The sequence below is a fragment of the Exophiala mesophila genome (genome assembly GCF_000836275.1).
Source record: "Exophiala mesophila strain CBS 40295 unplaced genomic scaffold supercont1.4, whole genome shotgun sequence".
Classification (NCBI taxonomy): Eukaryota; Fungi; Ascomycota; class Eurotiomycetes; order Chaetothyriales; family Herpotrichiellaceae; genus Exophiala; species Exophiala mesophila.
The window spans coordinates 2,937,686-2,959,410 of record NW_015622507.1 but is presented as its reverse complement, the minus strand read 5'-3'; the positions used below and the strand labels follow the sequence as shown (position 1 = coordinate 2,959,410).

The following is a 21,725-nucleotide window of genomic DNA, read 5'->3' as shown; positions in this document are numbered from 1 at the left end:
GCCTTTGGTTGACGAGCGGAGCATTACATTGTGTGATGCAAGTATCTACTGTGGATCAGATGATACAATTGTTTCTCATTATCCGAGCCGAGGCTGACTGCTCGCGAGGCTACGACTCTACTTACGTCCTCTCTCTGCTTCTACACACCTACAACTTAGCAATCAAACCGCATATACTTCAAGAAGTCACAGCCATGACATGATAGTCTAATACTAATCACCTCATCGCCTTACCTCTTACACCCTCAACAACAGCCGACATGTCATCACCATCCTCTTCCTCCCCTTCCTCTCCACCATCCATCCCCCCTCCCCCATCATCATCATCCTCATCAACCACACCCGTCCCCGACCGCCGTCCCCTCCCCATGGAATACCCATTCGCACCATCCCCAGATATATTACGCACGCACCAAAAAGACGCATACATGACCGGCCAGATATCCAGCCAAGCCAGCACCATCCTCCGCGCTCTTCTCGGCGCCAGATTCGCACACAAATACTCCAACGCCACAAACAACCTCTCCGAACTCCTCTACCTATCTCTCACAACCCTCCTCGGCAACCGAACCCTAGGCGAAGAATACTGCGACGTAGTGCAAATTGAAGACGACACATTACGCCTCGCCGGCCTAGGAAGAAGAGTGGGATACATCTCAAGTATTGTATTCGCACCATGGATTCTAAGCAAATCTCTACCAGCGCTACGGAGACGGTTACGTGAGAAACTGGAACGTAATCTCCAACAAGCTAAGGGAAGTAGTGCATGGAGACGAGCGTCGAGTCGCTCGTTACGCATTCAGGAATATATACTCAAGCATCTTGATACGTTGACGAGTCCGAATCCCGTGTATGCGGTGTCGTTGGCGATTTTCTACTTCACGGGAGCGTACTATCATCTGTCAAAACGACTGTTTGGGTTACGCTATGTTTTTACGAAATCGATCGACGCTGGCGAGCAGCGTGTTGGATATGAGGTGTTGGGTGTCTTGCTCATCTTGCAGATGGCTGTTCAGGCGGTCCTACATGTCCGTGAAACGTATCTACAGGCATCGGAGGGAGACAGTTTATCGCATGCGGGTGGCGCACCAACCACAGTTGTCATTGGTGCCGGTGTCGAAGTCCCTGTTGGATCCTCGTTTGACACTTCCGCGTCACAGTTACTCGCCGACGTCGAGGTTCCATCGCAATTGCCAAAGGGCCTAGCGGCCAATACCGCTACTCCGGTTCTTGAGACCCCGCGCTACGACACGTCCAATGACGAGACCATGGCCTGGATCGCCGACGGCCAACAGCGGAAATGTACCCTGTGTTTGGAGTCGTTCCGAGACCCCAGTGTCACTACTTGTGGTCATGTCTTCTGTTGGACTTGTGTTCAGGATTGGGTCAAGGAGAAGGCAGAATGTCCTTTATGTAGACAGAGTGTGCTACCACAGAAGATTCTACCTCTAAGATAGCTTTCGCATACTGTATTCAGCCTGACAATGAATATATCCATAATACTGTCTCAGAAGAACTTGGCTAGGATGAAGATGCCGTCGTTTCCATTGCTCATGATTATTATTTTAGATATATGATATTCATGAAAAGCTGCTCAGGAGATAGATCAATGACCAAAATTGGGCTACGTCCAATGGCCACCCCGAACGCCGATTCTGTTCTTAATGCACATACACCCACACACTTTCTCTCCTTCTCTTACAAATCACAAAGTGCAAAATCCATATGACACGTCTTGATGGACCGACGGATAGAAGCCTCAGGCCTCCTCCTTCTTTCTCTCAACAGGACTAGCGTCATCAGCTTCACCATCGCTGATCAAGCCTTCTAGCTCAAACTCCTCCGCATCACGGACCTGTTGGCTGTCGGTCCCACGATGTCGAGGCAATCTCACGCTGCCGTTGGCGGGGCCCGTGGGAAGAGCGATATGTCCGTTGCCAATGGCGCCGCCATTGATGTGGCTTGGTTTCCTTGCATGACTTCCGCTTGGACCGCCGCTAACATCACCAGGCAAGGTGATGCTGCGACTGCGACTATGCGAGCTGCGCATGCCGTTGCTTTCATCGTCGGGCCACGTGTGGCTGGCGTAGATGTAGAGTAGTATGTTGACAAACAGGTACAACATGAAAGCAATAGAATACAGGATGAGGATGTAGCTGACGTGAGTCACATCTGCGTCTGAGAGATATCTCATTTGTTCCTCGGTGGCGCCCATAAAGAGGAATCCAGAAGCATAAAGGAGCTGTGATTAGAGTGTCAGTGGGAACAGTTTGAACGAAAAGTGGATTGTTGAGACTTACAAATGGTGGGAGGTGTTGCCAACTGTTGACTTCACCGCCTCCTCGGCTGTCTTTGAGGAGGAATGACACCTCGATGATCCTACCAGCACCGGCAGCCATGAGAGTGTAGCCAAAGACGGTATGGACCATGGTGCTTAGTGGGATATCCTGCGGGTGGGCACTCATTGCCCAGCCTGTCAGCAGGATCACCACTCCAGGAAGAATGTTTCTCTTGGGCCGGCCGGTCCTTGATCTCGATAGCCAAACTCCCAACAAGCCTGCGCACCACCATACAATACCCATGCTGGTATGCTGAAGGTCGTTCTTGACCCAAGGATGACCCCATCGATGTTCGGTGAAAGTATTAACACAGCCCCAAGCGGCAATGATGATGGAGTCGAAGAATTCCTGGCTCCTCCCGGTGGTCCGTAACCATGCCTGCCCCACGAGCAGCAACAATGTCATGATGATACCATACCCGATGAAGGCAGAGCCCATGATGAAATGAGCCAGGCACTGGCCGAGATGATCCCCGCGACAATAGCCCATAGCGACAATGCCGCCAAATAACATCTGGACCCAACTGACAATCGGCATGAGTTTTCCAATCCAGCCATGGATGAGGACCACGCCGCGTCGGCCACTCTTCCCAACTTTCCCACCAAAGACTCGTCCGACCCATCCGCTCTTGTTTTCCAGGTGCAGTTTCAATCCTACTCCGAGTCCAACCTGAACAATCAACATGAGGACCAAACTGTTGGCAAAACTGGCGTGAACATTGGGATGGCGGAACTGGCGACCTTTGTGCATATGGCCAAGGAAGTAGGCCACGGTGGCAACGATGGTTCCCACAATCTGTACAGGGACATGCCAGCGACTGCGCACAATACCGAGGACCATGCCATAAGGGAAGATGAGGCCAAAGGACAAAACCATCAACAGAATATGAATCCACAGGCGAGAGTCGAGTGGGTCAGGCGAGATGGCTTCGCCTTCAGGGATTTTGTCAGGATGTCCGCCATGGGCCCAGGTCGTAGATGTGAAGAGGACGACGGAGAGTAATGAGGAGAAGAGAAGGTTGGTTGAGAATCGGAGGGGTTGAGGGTTCTTCATGGTGGCGAGGTAAGTGGGTGGTGCGGAGGGATTCGCAGGACGAGCGAGTGTTGTAGTTGTGTCAATCAAGGCGCAGCTGATTCCAAAGACGTGCGACTCAACGGCAAGGCATCCTCAGAGATAGCGACGCGTGGAATGGTCAGCGTCTTGTCGACGACTTTCGATAAGGACAAGGAGGTTGTGGCCAAAGGGAGGAGGAATCAAAGTATGGGTACCTAGGCAGGATAATACTAACTTCGTGAAGGTTGCAAATCATCAAACCACTCGTAATTAATTGGGTGGTGCGCCGAGTGACCCAGGCGGCACCTCCGGGGGGGGGAAGGAGGAGTCTGGCCCCCCAATCGATGTATTGTTCAATAATGCGATAGTATGAGGTACCCACAGACACCAACTACAGTGGCACCTGCTACCCGGCAGATCCGCCAACACATCTTCTCTCACCCTCCTCCAAATATGATTTATTATGCATATAGTCAATCCTTGACCTCATTCTACACAATCTTACTGAATACTCACAATCTCAAAGCAAAACTAAACACGGTGGGCTGATAACGCTTATAATGACACTAAAACTATAAATACCCATGTGCATACGAATAAGTCAATACCACACGACCTGTCCCATGGACAAACAACTATGCTCCTTTGTCGTTCTGTACTTCGACAGAAGCCCATGCATCAACCAAACATCGATTCAAACGTAAAGACAGACAGCCCTTGAGCCTCTTTTGACAATGCAGAATCATAGTTCAGTTTTTGCCTTCTTTGGTGGGATGGCAAGAGGGACAGGTGCAGAACTGTATGCACGAGCCGATCCGAAAAGGCTGACGAGATATCGACTCCAACGGAAAGGAGCCACCTTGGCTGCGGAAGATTCTGGTGTCGGTGTCGAGTCGGATTCATTTGTCGTGGCTGTCTCATTTCGCTGGTCAGTCTTGACCGCAACACGGTAAGATTGTTCGGGTTCATCGCCCACGCATTGCGAAACCGGGACAGCTGTGTATGGTCAGTCGTTGGTGGCTTGAGAATCTACAAAATACTCACGAAAGAATCCCTTTTCCTGTGCACGGTTGATGATGTGTTTGGTTAAGTCAATGGCAGACTTGCGGATGGTGTCGTGTTGGATGATAATGGCGCTGCCCGTTTCCGGATCAATTGCATCAAAAGATGCATCAAACTCACGGATCATGGCGTCAAGATCGTTCTCATGTCGATAGTCAGAACTGTCAATGGACCAGCCAATGACGTGGTAGCCGAGGTCGCCCAAATCCTTGAGACATCCCGAGCTTTCGTTGCATTGAACATATGGTGGTCTCACATAGTTGGAATACTTGCCAATGATGTTGAACAAAGCTTGCTCAAGCTTGACCATCTCCGACCAACGTTGGGAAGAGGTGAGGTTGTCGAGATTGCGATGTGACCATGTGTGTGACGCCACTTGATGTCCTTCGTCAACCATGCGAAGGATGAGCTCTCTCCATTTATCAGTCTGGTCAATGGCCCCCTTGCCACCGCTGACTCCCGTCACAAAGAAGGTGGCTCGAACGTTATAGTCCTGAAGGACATCAAGCAAGTCTGCCGTGTTTTCTGATGGACCGTCGTCGAAGCTGAGGCCGAGGACTCTGGGGACCTGGCAGGTACGAATGAACTTGCCATATGGAACCACACCTACATGAGAACGGTCGTCGGCAGAAGAGTTAAAGTATTCAGTTTCTTGGGGCTTGATGTCCGAATCGCAGAAGCCGTATTTGTGCTGGCACTTGTCTGGCACTGCACAGAAGTCTTTTCCCACGCCCTGGTCCTTGTCAGCTCATAAAACGCGGCTGCGGAAGATGGGATCATACACAATAGCCATTCATCGAGCAACATTGATTGTTGGGGCATTTCTTCGAGCCATATTGGGCTCCGCAGCGAGTTGAAGTCGAGTTTGTGGAGCTTGTGGACGTTGTTGAAGTGCAGTTGCCAAACAGTGCCTGGCACCCGCTCTCACAGTAATCTTTACCGGTACCCTGAGCAAGTTAGAGACTGACGACCATCCAGAGCAGTATGTACTGACACATTTTCCATCTTTCGAGCAACAGTCACCTGTACTGCAATGGGATCCTTCAGAGTTGGAACCGTTGCCTTTGTGATTGGTTCCACAAAGCTTGACCTTGGGTGGTTTGTTCCCAGAGGAGGCGAGATCACATTTGCTAGATGACAGCCTGATTAGTGATGCTGGTTGATAGTGTAACAATTGACACATACCCGTATCCGTCTTGACATCCAACACCGCAGTACAGGCTTCCATCACCTGAGGGTCAATGTTAGTCACGATGGCGAGATGGAGCTGAGAAAAGTGGTACCGCAGAAGCCCTAGGTGAGGTTAGCGAGGTTAGGAATGGTCCAGAAATGAAGACTTACATGCTTTGAGCAACACCAACCCGAGTTGAGGTCATTGGGATTACAAGTGCCAAGGTCTTTGCCACAACGAGGTTCTGTGTCCACAGCTCTCACAAAGCCGTGGGAAAGAAGAGGGGACATGGCGAGCCCGGCATTGTCGATTGAGTCCAGGGAGTTGTCGGAGACCACCTGGGGTGCAGCCGAGACCAACTGGGGCTACCAGTGGATTGCTGCAACAATGGCGAGATGAGTGATATGCATGGTGATTCAGTTGATGAGAATCGTGGGATGGAGAGATAATGAGATGAACGAAAGGAATAAATATTGCCACTGGCAAGAGAATGCTGATGTACTAAAGCAAGCAGCACTTGAAGAGCACAAGCAAGTGTGAGTCCAAAAGTTGATGTGATGCTGATGGGAAGAGTTGAAGACGGGAGAAGAGAAGAAGGAGAAGAGAAAGAGGAATATGAGAGGAACTGGAGGAGCAGGCAACGACAACGTTCCTTCCCATCTTCCTGGCTTTTTAGTACCTGCCAATAATGACCTCGATCTGTTTTAAAAAGGAAGGAGGTGCATCAGGCTACTCGGCTGAGCAACGAGACAAGCCTTGATCCGTACTGTGCGTACCGTAATTGTCAATTGGTCATCTAGAAAGGATATATTCTTCCGACTCCATGCAGTCAGCAACCCTCGTCATTGATCACATTAGTTCTAGTTGAATGACCCAGGTTGTTCATTCGGCTTCTTCTCTTCGTTCGGGGTTCCAGGAACGGAATGGAAGGAACGAGCAGGTGAGGAGGTCCGTCCACCATCACGACTATTACGCTCGTCACCAGCATTCAGAGAAATCCGATCAAAGCCATCAGAAGGATGCTCTGTCACAGCAACAGGAGACACCACCCTTTCGGGATTGCGAGGTGGCAGTGCTGGCGGTGGTCGTTTGGGAACATCCACCATCCTTGCCTTGGCCATGACTGGCACTGCCGTAGAGATTTCAGCGTCCGAGTCAACATCAGAGAAAGACTCGCTTCGGTCGTTCCCTTGATCATCGTCCTCATTGACAAGCTGGCTGTGCTTGCGTGGAGCTTCGGTCGTCCTCTTCTCATCTCGTCTGGGGCTGTGATCTGTGGATTTCGTCTTCTCGTCCTCGTCTGTCTGTGTTCCCCTGTCAATGCTTGCCAGACTATTGGTGCTATCTCGCCACTTCCGACTTCTAACAGATCCATCGACACTTTGCCTGTTAAAATGAGAGTAAATGGGACTTGTAGGTGAGGGCCTGAATTCAAAGGCCTCGGCACTCGGTCTCTGATGCGTACCAGCCTCTCTGATGTTTAATCCTTCGGCTTCGAGGGCTTTGACGCCAAATGGGTCCGGGTCGTCCTCAGCAGGTATACCAAAGGTAGATGCTAGGCACAAGGATTAGCCAATTGCAAGGGAATGACTGGGTCAGTTCTTACTGTCAGAGATCAGTTCCATATCGCTGGGAGCAACTCCATCGGGGAGCAAGGCGTCGTCCACTTCGTCTCCTTGAGCGGCTTTGAGGGTGTCGAGAAGGACCTGATACTGAGCGACTGGAGGATGTCGCAGTTTTCCCACGAGGATATCTGAAACACCAACCCTCTCGCCATAGAAGCGCTCATTTTCGTCGGTTCTTTCTATTACTAGCTGACCTTCCATGGCCACACCGGCATAAAAGCCACGGGACTTGACGTAGGACCAGATAGGTGCCTGTCGTTTGACGACTTCTGTGTCAAGGGTGCCGCCCATTCCCACGGGGCCGGCAGCAACGCCGACCTCGGCGCCCAGAGTACATCTCACTTTTGTGAAGGCTTCTAAGGCCTTGTACGTGTTGATGACCAGAACAGCGTCGTAGATGTCGACACCAACAAGAAATCCAAAGGACAGGTTCTGAATATGGATACCGCTGGGGGGACTCCATTCGCGGGTTTCTGGGTGTCTTGCAACGAGAACACCTGCGCCGCCGGATCCGCCAATTACCCACCCTGTCCGCATGGTGGTGAATATAGCCAACCCGACGCATTCCTGGATGACTTTGGTAGGGATTTTCTTTATCACTCTCTGTTTTCCTTGAGGGATTCCGTCTGCGGTGGCCTCTCGATCGGCTATCTTCTGTGCCTGTTTTTGATCGACTTCCTCATAGAAGCCATCCTTAGCAAAGCCTCTTAGAATTCGAGCAGCCTTTTCAGATTCCTTGTCCAGCGTAGTAGGCCAAAAAGCCTCTGCGCCAACTCGATTGGAGAATCGATTGACGGGGGCGCCGAGCTTGTCGACAACTGCGTATGCCTTGTTCCATCCTGGTTTGAGACCCTTTTCATAGGCTGTGTTTGAGTAGCCTTTGGTACGCTGCCATAGCGTAGGGCCGGCTTTGGGTGTTTGTCCTGTCGAAGAATTGGTTGCCATTGTAGACAATGTAGGGAGTTGGGTGGAAGGGTCAACCGAGGAGGGAGGGACGCCGCGCACAAAGCCAGCGTCACAAGGGTATGGCGCCAAAAGAGATGAACGCAGATGGCATTACTTGGTGTTGGCACTGCAAAAGCAGTAGGATGAGGACGTAGTTGCGTCGACCAGGCTCAGACTTGAACGATCAATGTCAGAACATGGATGCGCAAGCCGGTGAGAGCCGGGGATCAGTTGGTGGACAATTGTAGCGTCGCAGACGTACCTGGTACCCATAGTGGGATGCTAGTACCTGGAAGCCTGGCTACGTCGGATGGCAAAGCGTCGTCACTGGCTTGGAGATGCAATGCACGGGGCCTAAATGCAATTATTGCCTCAATAAAATAGTGGGCCACAGGGTCTCCTCACGCCTAATTACCACGAGGTGGGAGGGCCGAAGACGTTCGAGGGCTCTAGCAGGCGTTAGACTCTAACGTGCCCGGACCCCCGGACCAGGCTGACTAAGTTCCCAACCGCACCCATCATACGAGTACAATTAGAGTAAACAGGGCAGGCTTGGGAGGAGGGGTTTGAGGGGCAGGCGAGTGGGAGTGCCGGGGGTTAGCCACGAATGCCCATGACATTTCGCCAGTACCACAACTAACGATAAGGCTGTATCACGTCATGGCAGTATGGGATTGAAGTAACCCTCCACTACACGATGAACTTTCATATTGACCTTGTAAATAAACTTGAGCATTTGGTCAACACTATGATATTGCGACACGTACCTTGAAGGATTCCTGGATTACCGCCCACCTATCTTCCTCTCCATGGCAAGAACCACAATGACTATAAGTCCGAATTTCACGTGAAAATCAGGCTAGTGCTTCGGCATAGTTGCTCAAAACTCGTGAGGCTCGTTAGGAGAGCACGTGGAGAGTTACTGGTACGCCTAAGGGGTGTGTAGTCATTTTGTCACCACCAGAAAGCAGAAAGCAGAAAGCAATAATGAAATTGTATTAGCCCAACAACATGCTTGCCTCATCAGAATAATATTAGAGCTTTACCACAGTACTTCGCCAAGCTCTCAATCCCTCCTAAAAAGTCAAGCTTTGTGGTTTCTTGCTTCTTCCTTACACACGGAACGATCTTCTTCTTCACAGCGTATAAATTCCCAACGAAGATCGATGCCAAGGTTGCTCCAGGCTGTTTCGCCTATTTTAGATTCCTGGCGACATTTGTATATGTACTATCCATGAGACCATCAAACGTGGATTGTGTAGACATGTGACAAGATGTTTTTGTATTGACAGGGCAACGCAGTTTGCAGGGTAACTTCCCGCCGCTTTTGGAAGGGTTATTCGGTCGACGGCAAGATCGAACCCCCAGTCGATTTTCCCCAAGGGCCCCCGCACTCATCGGTCAACGTTAGTGTTGCATGCGCCAAGACTATTGTATACCTAACTTATTAATGCAACATTCACGGAAAGAATACAACGTCGGACAATAGGAAGGCATAACTCAGGGTAGCTTTTCCCCACTGAAGCATCTGTCAGTCGGTTCGCTCAGTTCGCTTGCTTCGCAAATGACGACCTGAGTATCGAAGCCCAAAGCGCACCCACCTCGGGTGCGCAGGCAGGTTTTTTTTGCGGGGTTCGCTTCAAAGATCCGGTGGAGATAATTCTTCAATTATAGTGAGAACACATGAATAAATACCCAAAAGTGGAACTAACAGAGTTTAGTAGTGATGGGCCATCGATACTTCGCTTTCATATCTAACTGAATAGGGGCGAGACACATGTTTTTTCAGGTAGTTTATAGGGTTCTTATTGATCACAGTAAGGCAGCAGGATCTTCCAAAGTTCCACTTTATACCCATTCACGCACACTGACTGTACGCCATGTGAGAAGTTTACGTACCACTTCCTATACTGATGGCTTTATAATGAAGTACGTTGACCTCCGGTGGATGCAAGATATCAGCAATCTGTGTTCTCATGGCCTGGATAGCTTCGGACCCCCTTGGGGCTCCAGATTCACACCGCTTGGTGATCCTCGCCTTGGAATATGACATGTATTGAGAGTCAGGATAAATACTTGGAACAATGCCTTTAAGGTCCTTGGAACGATTCAATCAACCATGCAATCCTCCAATCTTCTAGTCGGGTTTTGCCTCCTTACGAGATTGTTTGCCCAATCTCTGCCAGAGGTGGATCTTGGTTATGAGATTCATCGGGCTCTGGAATATGACGTACGTCCTAGCAGCCTACACTCGTTATTGTGTTTGTTGAACTGAACAAAATAGGACGTCGACGAGACTTATCTTTTTAAGAATGTGAGGTATGCTCAAGCACCAGTTGGCGATCTCCGGTTTGCAGCGCCGGTGCCCCCCACTGGTCGAGAGACGGAAGTGCAGATCGGAGCCACGCCGAAATTATGTCCTCAGGGTGTTCCTGCATGGAACTTAGTCCAGTCACAATGGCTTCCGTGGTACCTGGCTGGAAACGCGTCTTTATTCGATTTCACACAGGCGGAAATCAATGCACAAGCGATTGTTACTGCGCGGGGTGGAGTAGTTGCCAATAACACTCTTGCATCAGAGGATTGCCTATTCCTCGATGTCATGGTGGACCGGGATGTGTTCGAGAATGCCACAAACGTAACACGTGGCGAAAGCTCTGGCGCACCAGTGGTTCTATGGTGAGGCCGGCGATATCTTTGTCACCAAATTCAGCTGCTGACGCATGTAGGATCCATGGTGGGGGATATGTGTTCGGCTACAAAGACGCCTCAGGGACAGGAGCAGGCCTCCTCCGCGCCGCACGTGCGGATGGTCGCCGACTGATCTTTGTTCCCCTCAACTATCGCCTTGGAGCTTTCGGATTCTCTTCAGGACCATCGTTCCAGGCTGCAGGAGGTGTTGCCAACGCCGGGCTTTACGATCAAAGACGAGCCATCGAATGGGTTGCCGAGAATATCCATCTCTTCGGCGGTGACAAGAACCAAATCACGATTCTCGGTGAGTCTGCTGGAGGAGGTTCGGTGGCTCACCAACTCTCGGCGTATGGAGGCCATAATCCTGCTCCTATAAAACGAGCTATCGCCCAATCGCCAGGCTACCATGCCGTGCCTTCTTTCTCTACACAGGAAGGCATCTGGAAATCCTTCTTGTCATGACTAAATGTGAGCACCCTCGAGGAAGCCAGAGCCGTCTCCTCTGAGGTTATCATTGCTGCCAACGAGGCGCAAGTCGCGGACTCGGGATACTCCAAGTACACCTACAATCCAGTGGTGGACGGCATTTTCGTGCCTAACCTCCCTGGCAGGGCATTCGCAATAGGTGCATACAACAAGAATGTGACGGTGCTAGCAGGTCACAACACCAGAGAAGGCGCTTACTTCACCATACCAGCAATTGAAACCGACGATGATCTGGGTGCTTGGTTGAAGACTCTGTTCCACACCATCACCGACGATACTCTCGCAGATCTTTATGCAAATGTGTATCCTGCGAGGTACGACGGAAGTCTCCCATACTCCAATGGCCTTGACCGCGCTGTACTCGTCGCCGCTGAGTATATCTTCCACTCCAACAAGGACTTCCTGGCACGTGCCTATGGCGATAGCTACTACAGCTACATGTTCCAGGTTGAGCCTGGCTTGCATGGTGCGGACGTCCTGTATACTTTCTACGATGGCGCAAATGGCAAGAACACGACCCCTGTCGCTGACAACGTTGCACTGTTGCTTCAGTCGTACATCGCAAACTTCGTCACCTCGGGTAATCCAAACGGTAATGGAGGTGTACCATTTTTCCCTGCACATGGGACTAATGGCAGTATGAATGGACTTAATGTGACGGGCGTCACCATCGAGACTGATCCCACCAGTAACAACAGAACCAGATGGTGGGGCCAGGCACTGTATGTCTAAGCATTTTGAAAGAGGGAAGGCATTTACAAGTGGCGACGACTTTGCAGCTGTGGACAGTGCGATGAAACATCCCAGTGCCGAGAACGAGAATAGTATTGGTATGCTTTGTGGCACACCCAGGACTAATTATCCTCATTCAGTCTTGTGCATAGATGAACCAAAAAGTACTGATACATGAATCGAACCAGTTTCATTCACGATGAGGTCTAGATAGGGCTGATATTTTGAACTGACTCCCCTGCGCAGATTCTAGCCTCTCGATCCCCGCGGCTCCAGTTTGTATCATTTTCTTCAGTTCTCAGCATGCCACGAGAGCATTGGGAGGGCACGCGGGTGTTTATAACGTTAAAAGCGGCGGCGCATATCAAGCCTTACTTAGGAACGCCTAAACCGAAGACGGATATCGTTTCAACAACTTTAGCAATAAAGTAAAAATGGACAAGTTGGCCGAGGGAGCCTCGGCTCACCTCATCCGCGCTTTACGGCTACACATCATCAACAACTAATCAATAATTATTTCCACGTGCACCAAATAAGTCCGAGTATCTAGCTCGATCATTCCTCCTTCAGCAATTCCCTTTTCCTTCTGAACAGCTCACAGTGATCGTTGATGATTGACACTAACTGTTAGAGACAAAGCACCTTATCAATTATCTGTGATTGAACCAAAATCTCATTAAAGCTCGACATGTCTTCGAACGCACCACATTTTGTGCTGCCTGTCCCTCCACAAGGCGGTGGAGCCAACACATCAGCCCAGCAGGGACAGTTTGTCTGCACAGAACCTGCTCCTCGAGTGTATCTGCTCTCATTTTCGAGTCCACCAGACAATCGACTGACGCCGGAGTTTAACCAAACATTCCTCCTGGCGCTCGACATCATCGAGCATCGGTTGCCCAAGGGTGTGGTTGTCACAACATCATCGATTGCCAAGTTCTATTCCAACGGATTGGATTTTGAAAATGCAATTCGAGATCCTACCTTCTTCCCAAGAAGTCTGTTTCCACTGTGGCGACGACTAATTACATACCCGATGCCTACGGTGGCGCTGATGAATGGACACGCGTTCGCAGGAGGTCTAATGACGGCCATGTTTCAGGACTACCGAATCATGAACCCTCACAAGGGGTTTGTCTGCCTGAACGAATTGGACTTTGGTGCCGCGCTGCAGCCTGCAATGGCGACAGTCTTCCGCATCAAGCTGAGCATGTCAACCTTTAGCAACATGGTGCTCGAAAGCCGGAGATATCCAGCCCTCGAGGCGCTCAAAGAGGGCATAATCGACGGGGTGGGTGGTATTGACGAGACACTGGCGTTCATTAAAGAGTACAAACTGGTGGAAAAGGCTCAGAGCGTGTCATATGGACCGCTCAAAGAGGAGCTGTATCGCGAAGTCATCCAAGACATTGACCAGGCCGCCGACCGTCCCAGAAAGTTTGCAGCTCAAGAGCAAGACCGGGAGCGCAGATTCCTCGAGTCACGAAAACGAGTGGATGATTATTCCGTCTCGATAGGTGGTCCACGGTCCAAGTTGTAATTGTCACTGTCACTGTCGCTGTCACTGGGGCTTCTGCACAGAGCTTGGTTCACGTGGTGTTGGTGCGTTGGCACCGATCCATACGGTCAAATAGGGAGGGATATACCTGCTTCTGCGACGTATTCGGTCTTCCTCGCTGAGAACAGCGCAAATTGGACACGGAGATAGGGCGCCATTGTGAGGTGATAGCATCTACACTGTCCAATACCCGTGTGGCTTAAAAGGCAAGGACTGTTCTGGTGGTGCCTGGAATCCACAACGGAACAGGGTCTGAACATTCGCTTGCTATCGTATTCGGAAACATGGTCGATTGTGTGACGTGCTTGATGTTGGGTCATCACATGCCACTGACGTCTTTCATATAATCTAATGCTTGTTCCGATTTTTTGATGCTTGTATTGTTAGTCAATCATCTGGGACGGGGTAAATGAGTTGACGTTTAGATGTTCGTTTAGGGGACGGAATGAGGATGTTTGGGGCAAGATTGTAGCACCTTAGCCGCAGCAGCATGCCTAGAGGATCGAAGGAGTGGAGGCGCCCGGTGCCTACCTAGGTAATGTGGAGGCATAGAGGGGCCCACAGGCGTGGTCATGCTTAGAAATGGGCAGCCATTTCGGCAACAGGAGACAAATTATGTAAAGGATCTAAGCATAAGTTAGTGAATTGTGCATAACCAAAAGGACATGATTGCCTGTAAAGACTGATGCCTAGACGCGGGGAAGATCTGCCTGTACTCGTCGATGGACGACTTCAATACATTAGTACTTTTAACCGTGCATGTTGGCAGTAGGGAGGCCAGGCACCTATACGTAAGCCTACAAGGAAGGCAGATGCGCACAAATGGACATATGCGTTCAGATCGGAATATGTCCTTGGAAGTCTGGCCTCGGGAACCTGTAAGCGAGCTCCGAACTGTATCGCCTCATTGGCTTGTCTACCTAGGTACCTAGGTAAGTAGGTAAGTATTCATTTTTGAAGCCCTAAGAATACCTCCCTAACGGAGTACGAATATACGAAGCTCATTAGCCACCATGCCTAAACAAGGATGAATCGCGAACGTCGGCTTCATCTTGATTGTCCGACAATGCGAGCTTTTGCCTCTGTCATGAATCACCACGGACACAGGGGGTCCGACTGTCCCACACCTAACACTCATCAAGCCTTTTTTTAAGCGAAGGGCTTTTCAAGATCACCGCCGCAGAATCACACCCGTCGGTCCATGGTCTTTGACTGAGAGATTGCCGCAAGGAGAAAATAGTCCACGACGACCCTAGAGTGCCTAAATAATTCATGCAGCACAACACATTGTTTCTCTGAGTCATCTCCATATCTATCTTCAGGGTAATAAAGCACCGGAGTCACTAGTCCAAGTCAAAAGTGCCAGTGTGACTACATATGACTCGATGCATGATCAACAAAAGTTGTTCTCGGATCTTCCAAATTCCGTGGTGTTGGTGGAGAGATCGAGCACTACCCAAGTAGGTAGGGGATCAATTGGCTAGTGGCACCCGGGCACCTTGGTGCAGCCTAACAGCCTCTTACAGGTCTTTTAGGCGACACGATTGCGACAGCTTACCCGCCTAGCCCATGCCTCCAATATGCGTAATCTCTCAGCGCATCTCCTAACTGGTGGGCAGGACTTCTATGATTTATTTTAACATCCATGACAATGGACCAACAGCACCAACGCCTCGTGGAGCGGTGGAGTGTACCCGCCTCGAGACCAATGAACTACTGGGTAATTGCTACGCACCAAGGCACCTCTGCGTAGGGACCATGTCACTTACGGTGTACCCAGGACCCAGATTCTACAGGTAGGCTAGGTACCTTTCATTCTGGGCCCCGGACCCATCGCCCGTGGCACCCCATGCCCCCCCTCGGTTATTTGACTTGTCGGCGCCGACCGTTCAAACCTCCGTTAACGAATCTCCATTCTGCATCGTCCGTAAGTCTCCAATCCCAGTCTTTTTATGTCTCTTTTGTTGTTGTCGTGACTCTGGTGACTTTACTTTTTGGGTCTCGTGTCCATCCACAGTCCACCTATTTATTGACATTGCAACCATACATCATCATTCGTTCTGCCCACTGACCACCACCGTCTGGACGAACGGACTGATTTTTATTCTTTGCCACTACTCCAGTATTCCAGTCTACAAATCCTCCAATCCTCCGCCTTCCTGCATGCGTCACCGTCCCCGTCAACATCTCCATTGATAACCACACCACTGCCATTCTTTGATTTCTGCCTGGCCTAATTTCACTTTCTGCTGGCCACGACGACATGTTATAGCCTCACCTAATTCAAATCGCCTTCTCTCGTTGACCATAATATTTCCTCATTGCTTTCATTCCCTCCCAACGGACCTCCACCCCCTCTTCATCGGTACAATATTCTCCCTCGGCACACATCATGTCCGTATAGAGCGACGGCATACACAAACCTCGGCCGCCTTTCACCTTTCCCCTCCGCCACCAAACAATATTTTTCATACAGCCTGGTCTTGACACGCCATGGATCCCAACGGACAAGGCGCTCTCTCTAAGGGGGCTGCCGAAGTCGAGGAGAACCTAGAGGAACAGCGCAGGTCAGAGCTGGGAATCACTACCAAACAGGAGACAGACGCAGGAACATCAGAGAAGACTCCAGCAACACCTCCCCCTACCTCGCCCAGATTGCCTACGGCTTCCTCCATGCCTTCATCTCCTTCTTCCGATTCCAACAATCCCAAGGACCTCTCCAAGTTTGACACCATTGTCGCCGTTCGCGATGCTCCAGACCTCGACGCAGTTCTGGCCGCCCTCCCACCCTCAGAAGCCGCTGTATTAAGGAAACAACTCGACCAACCTGATGTCGCTGTCAACTACAAATCACTCTTTCGATATGCCACAACATGGGACAAAGTATTCATCGCCATTGCTGCCTTTTGTGCCATTGGCGCTGGCGCCGTCATGCCCTTGATGACCGTCATTTTTGGCAACCTCAGTGGAACTTTCCAGGGTCTCGTGCTAGGAAACTCGGATGGCTTTAGTTCCACCGTCAATCGTTATGTCCTCTACTTTGTCTATCTTGCCATCGGTGAATTCTTCTTGGTATACATCTCCACAGTCCTCTTCATCTACACCGGAGAACACATCACCGCCAAAATTCGCGAGCAATATCTACGGGCTATTCTGCGCCAAAATATTGGATATTTCGACAAACTCGGTGCAGGTGCTGTCACCACCATGATCACTGCAAACACAAATCTCATCCAGGAGGGCATTAGCGAGAAGGTCGGCTTGACCTTGACTGGCGTCGCCGCCTTTTTCGCCGCCTTCGTTATTGGCTTCATTAAATTCTGGAAACTCACTCTCATTTGTATGAGTACCGTCGTCGCCATTGTCGTTATCATGGGTGCGGGAGGTGCCAGAATGGCTATGTGGAATAAAAAGTCCCTCGCCGCATACGCCGTGGGGGGATCCGTCGCCGAAGAGGTCTTGTCCTCCATTCGAAATGCCGTGGCTTTTGGAACCCAAGACAAATTAGCTAAGCAGTACGACGTGCATCTCATCGAAGCCAGACATTGGGGCGTACGGAGCAAGAGTGCTCTGGGCTGCATGATCGGCGCCTTGCTGTGCCTCATATTCCTCAACTATGGTCTCGCCTTTTGGATGGGTTCCCGCTTCCTTGTTGGTGGCGAGACTTCCCTGGCCAGCATCCTGACCATCATCCTTGCTGTCATGATTGGTGCTTTCTCTTTTGGCAACGTCGGTCCAAATATGCAACATTTTGCTGCTGGTGTCGCAGCCGCCGCCAAAATCTATGCCACTATCGACCGCACATCCCCCATTGACCCCTTGACAGAACAAGGTGAGAAGCTCGACCACGTCGAGGGCTCCCTCGAGCTCCGAAACATTAAACATATCTATCCGTCACGCCCTGAAGTTGTGGTCATGGATGATGTCAGTCTCGTCATTCCCGCCGGCAAAACCACTGCCTTGGTTGGTGCCTCTGGATCCGGCAAGTCCACCATCGTTGGCCTCGTCGAGCGATTCTATGATCCTGTGGCCGGTAACGTTTTCCTCGATGGTCATGACATTAGCACACTCAACCTGCATTGGCTTCGACAGCAGATTGCCCTGGTCCAACAGGAGCCGGTCCTCTTCAGCCAGACCATTCGAGAAAATATTCAAAACGGTTTGATTGGTTCTAAATACGAGAACGAGTCCGAGGAAAAGCAAAACTTCCTCATGATCGAGGCTGCTAAGAAGGCCAACGCCCACGACTTCATCTCATCCTTGCCCGAGGGTTATGAGACCCATGTTGGAGAAAGAGGCTTCCTCCTCTCCGGTGGCCAGAAGCAGCGGGTTGCCATCGCAAGAGCTATTATCAGTGACCCAAAGATTTTACTACTCGATGAGGCAACCTCGGCCCTCGACACAAAGTCCGAAGGCGTCGTCCAGCATGCTCTAGACGAAGCTGCCAAGGGTCGGACCACCATCGTCATTGCTCACCGCTTGTCCACCATCAAGACCGCAGACAACATTGTCGTCATGCAGCAAGGTCGCATCATCGAGCAAGGAACTCACGAGGAGTTGCTCAACCTGAAGCAGGCATACCATGGCCTTGTCTCCGCTCAGCGCATTGGCGGCGACGAGGACGACGATTCTGATCGACAAACTGACACGAGCGACGATGTTTTGACCCGAGAACAGACCAGACGATCTGAAAGTTTGGCTGCTGTCGATCCTGACGATGAAAAGCTTGCCCTAGGACGGACTAAGAGTCAGAAATCTGTCTCCTCCAAGATTCTCGAGCAGCGATCAGTCGATGGAATGGAGAAATACTCTCTGGGCACGCTAATCAAGTTCATCGCTGGATTCAATCGCACCGAGTGGCACATCATGTGCGTCGGCTTCTTTTGTTCCGTCATTGCTGGAGCTGCTCAGCCGGTCCAAGGTGTCTTCTTTGCGAAGGCTATTGTCTCCCTTGCTCAACCGCTTCCTCAAGCTCGCGATCAGATCCTCAGTGACGTGAGCTTTTGGTCACTGATGTATCTCATGTTGGGATTGGTGGACCTTATCGCTATGGTGGTCCAGGGTATTGCTTTTGCCTACTGCAGTGAAAGCCTGGTTCAACGAGCTCGTGATGGTGCATTCCGAAGGTTTCTGAGACAAGACATTTCCTTCTTCGACGAGGACAAGAATTCGACCGGTGCACTTACGAGTTTCTTGTCCACAGAAGCCACTCATCTCTCTGCCATCTCGGGAGCTACCCTAGGAACACTTCTCAGTTGCACCACCACTCTTGTCGTTTCCGTCGTCGTGGCATTGGCAATCGGTTGGAAGCTGGCTCTCGTGTGCTGCGCTGCCTTGCCTGTTATTCTCGGCACAGGTTTCTTCCGCTTCTATATTCTCGCCAAGTTCAGCTCCACCGCTCAAGCACATTATGAAAAATCGGCTGGCTACGCTTGTGAGCATACCAATGCCATCCGCACTGTTGCTTCCTTGACCAACGAGCAAATGGTCTACCGTGAGTATCGCGGACAGCTACGAGACCAACTGCGCGCGTCGGTCCGCTCCAACCTGCGAAATTCGTCGCTCTACGCCGCATCTCAATCAGCAATGTTCCTTGCCTTCGCACTGGCATTCTGGTACGGAGGTCAGCTCATGGTCCGTGGCGAGTACAGCTTGTTCCAATTCTTCATTGTCTTCTCCGAAATTATTTTCGGAGCTCAGTCCGCGGGAACTGTGTTTTCATTTGCAGGAGACATGTCCAAAGCCAAGAATGCGGCCGCTTCCTTGAAGAAGCTGTACGACCGAAAGCCGACCATCGATCCCTGGTCCAAGGATGGTGAAAGCGTGACTGAAGTTGAGGGCGCAATCGAGTTTCGAGATGTTCACTTCCGATATCCCACTCGACCGGAGGTCCCGGTCTTGCGGGGGCTCAACTTGACCGTGAAACCAGGACAATATATTGCCCTCGTGGGCGCGTCAGGTTGTGGGAAGTCGACGACAATTGCAATGATGGAACGCTTCTACGATCCTTTGGCTGGCGGTGTTTACATTGACGGCAAAGAGATTTCAAGTCTTAATCTCAACGATTACCGATCACAGCTTGCTCTTGTGTCCCAGGAACCCACGCTGTACCAAGGAACCATCAAAGACAATGTTCTCCTCGGCGCGGATCGGGGCGAAGTCGGTGATGAGCGAGTCATCCAGGCATGTCGTGACGCCAACATCTACGACTTTATCATGTCACTACCGTAAGTTCTTTCATAAAGCTTTGATTTGTTTGTGCAGCCCGACTAATAGATGTGAACAGAGATGGATTTGACACCGATGTCGGGAGTAAAGCCGCCCTTTTGTCAGGTGGACAGAAACAGAGAATCGCCATTGCTCGAGCGCTCCTTCGAAACCCCAAAGTCCTTTTGCTCGATGAAGCCACTTCTGCCCTGGACTCTGAATCGGAGAAAGTGGTACAGGCAGCGCTTGATCATGCCGCAAAGGGACGAACCACTATCGCTGTAGCCCATCGACTGAGCACGATTCAAAAGGCCGACGTCATCTATGTCTTTGACAAGGGCGTGGTTGCCGAGTCAGGAACGCACGCCGAGTTGATGGCCCTCAAGGGAAGATACCGGGAACTGGTCAGTTTACAGAGTCTGGAACGGGCTCATTAAGTTGGACTGTGGTGGACAGATCTGGGAGACTAGGACGTCATTGCACCATCTCCAATCGTGCTGTTTTAGAGCGGGCGTTGAAAATCAGATGTACAGATCTGCGAGGAAGGGTATTCTGCGAATCACCATCTGGCCAGAGGCAAGAAGATAAGGTGCTAGTCCTATATTGAGGACGCGAGTTGGACCTTGGATTCTGGACCTGGAGAAGGGGGCAGCATGCTGGGACATGTATGCATCCAGGTCCGATCTACATGGATATAAACCGATAGATGTGTTTGGATGCTGGAACGCGCCACTCCATTGTTAGTCATAATGATCAACTCCACTTGGTCTATGAGTTCGAAGATGTTCCGTTTGATTGTTGTGAGGTGTAGTAGACTAGGTGTGAGCAACCAACAATCAGGGCCATCGATTAACTTGATTCAATTGAAACCACGGTCGATTATCTACTTCGACACTTTCTCGACCAAACTTCTCATCAGAATCAACCACTTGTGTCACCTACACCCACACAAGTCAAGATACACGTCCGTATTTCCGGAGTTCATGTCAATTATGCAGATACATAAGTATGCATACCTACCTATCCGACAGCGGTGTGGACCACAATACACGATCCTCCCTTTTCCACCAGCGAGAATGACTAATGCCACGTCATGGTAAGCATCGACCAAGATCCCCAAGATGCTAAAAGACACTCCAGACCCGCCAGACACGTCTATTCGTAGATACGATGCCCCCCCAGGGGCCGAGGGGCTTTGAACCGAGGCTCGTCGCCTTTTCTTAACCTAAACTCCAGGTTTTTGCAAGTTCCAAGCGTCTTCGAATGCAGGGACTCGCGGGGCGCAGACGTGGTCCGAGGGTTTCTTTTGCCCGTCTGCCGTGGCTATGACAGTACTTATTCGTACGGGGAATATCGACAAGACGAAGGTATCTTAGATAGTTGGTCTTGCGAGGCAAGAGGTTCGAGTACTCAAGCTACGAGTACCTACAGAGTACACATAGATTTCGCACGTTCCCCCGACGCCCCCGTACATTCTCCAGTGACGATTGCCCTTGATTGCCCTACTTGAACGAAAAGGTAGTTGGGTTTTCCTGATGCAAACGGTTGGCTGTGCCGCTTCTGTTGGGTTCGACTTATTAGTTCTCACTCTCCCAGAGGCCAGAGTGCGAAAGGAAGATGGGTTTCATCACTTGCATTGCTGTATTGAATGTGGATTAAATCACGTGGATGTGAAATATGTGTGAGGCAGAACAAGTTCACCCCGTTTTTCTTGTGAGGAGCTAGAGAGCCAATCTTCAGTCTTGAATCTTGAATCTCGAGTCTCGAATCTTGACTCTTGACTCATCACTTCATCACACTAATAAAACCAATACCCGAAGCAATCCCACGGGCTGCGGATGGGGGCCCGCGGCCTT

The 21,725-nt window shown here is 50.7% G+C and overlaps 6 protein-coding genes across 6 annotated transcripts; 3 read left to right on the top strand and 3 right to left on the bottom strand.

The window, feature by feature from the left end:
* Positions 1 to 176: 176 nt before the first annotated feature.
* Positions 177 to 1,465, top strand: PV10_06181 (uncharacterized protein). Its single transcript, XM_016370948.1, has one exon. It carries the CDS (start codon positions 261 to 263, stop codon positions 1,455 to 1,457), a length of 1,197 nt encoding a protein of 398 aa, XP_016223241.1. The 5' UTR covers positions 177 to 260; the 3' UTR covers positions 1,458 to 1,465.
* Positions 1,466 to 1,527: 62 nt separating this feature from the next.
* PV10_06180 (uncharacterized protein) lies at positions 1,528 to 3,595 on the bottom strand. The gene is made up of 2 exons (XM_016370947.1): positions 2,301 to 3,595; positions 1,528 to 2,242 (listed from the first exon to the last, which is right to left on the bottom strand). Exons 1-2 carry the CDS (start codon positions 3,390 to 3,392, stop codon positions 1,760 to 1,762), a joined length of 1,575 nt encoding a protein of 524 aa, XP_016223240.1. The 5' UTR covers positions 3,393 to 3,595; the 3' UTR covers positions 1,528 to 1,759.
* A 539-nt stretch (positions 3,596 to 4,134) lies between these two features.
* Positions 4,135 to 5,915, bottom strand: PV10_06179 (uncharacterized protein; the record flags this gene model as incomplete). Its single annotated transcript, XM_016370946.1, has 7 exons — positions 4,135 to 4,388; positions 4,437 to 5,187; positions 5,237 to 5,401; positions 5,449 to 5,584; positions 5,640 to 5,685; positions 5,738 to 5,747; positions 5,796 to 5,915. 7 exons carry the CDS (start codon positions 5,913 to 5,915, stop codon positions 4,135 to 4,137), a joined length of 1,482 nt encoding a protein of 493 aa, XP_016223239.1.
* A 570-nt stretch (positions 5,916 to 6,485) lies between these two features.
* On the bottom strand, positions 6,486 to 8,195 carry PV10_06178 (uncharacterized protein; the record flags this gene model as incomplete). Its single annotated transcript, XM_016370945.1, has 2 exons — positions 6,486 to 7,180; positions 7,232 to 8,195. 2 exons carry the CDS (start codon positions 8,193 to 8,195, stop codon positions 6,486 to 6,488), a joined length of 1,659 nt encoding a protein of 552 aa, XP_016223238.1.
* A 4,462-nt stretch (positions 8,196 to 12,657) lies between these two features.
* On the top strand, positions 12,658 to 14,005 carry PV10_06177 (uncharacterized protein). The gene has a single exon (XM_016370944.1). It carries the CDS (start codon positions 12,796 to 12,798, stop codon positions 13,642 to 13,644), a length of 849 nt encoding a protein of 282 aa, XP_016223237.1. The 5' UTR covers positions 12,658 to 12,795; the 3' UTR covers positions 13,645 to 14,005.
* A 1,671-nt stretch (positions 14,006 to 15,676) lies between these two features.
* PV10_06176 (uncharacterized protein) lies at positions 15,677 to 20,867 on the top strand. The gene is made up of 2 exons (XM_016370943.1): positions 15,677 to 19,889; positions 19,949 to 20,867. Exons 1-2 carry the CDS (start codon positions 16,156 to 16,158, stop codon positions 20,304 to 20,306), a joined length of 4,092 nt encoding a protein of 1,363 aa, XP_016223236.1. The 5' UTR covers positions 15,677 to 16,155; the 3' UTR covers positions 20,307 to 20,867.
* Positions 20,868 to 21,725: the final 858 nt, after the last annotated feature.

What these genes read in the sequence shown, in the direction of transcription:
- PV10_06181 (XM_016370948.1), top strand. Translation starts at nt 261, where the DNA reads ATGTCATCACCATCCTCTTCCTCCCCTTCCTCTCCACCATCCATCCCC.
- PV10_06176 (XM_016370943.1), top strand. Translation starts at nt 16,156, where the DNA reads ATGGATCCCAACGGACAAGGCGCTCTCTCTAAGGGGGCTGCCGAAGTC. An exon ending in GACTTTATCATGTCACTACC is followed by an intron (nt 19,890 to 19,948) that starts GTAAGTTCTTTC and finishes AGATGTGAACAG; the next exon opens with AGATGGATTTGACACCGATG.
- PV10_06177 (XM_016370944.1), top strand. Translation starts at nt 12,796, where the DNA reads ATGTCTTCGAACGCACCACATTTTGTGCTGCCTGTCCCTCCACAAGGC.
- PV10_06180 (XM_016370947.1), bottom strand. Translation starts at nt 3,392, where the DNA reads ATGAAGAACCCTCAACCCCTCCGATTCTCAACCAACCTTCTCTTCTCC. An exon ending in GGCAACACCTCCCACCATTT is followed by an intron (nt 2,243 to 2,300) that starts GTAAGTCTCAAC and finishes CTCTAATCACAG; the next exon opens with CTCCTTTATGCTTCTGGATT.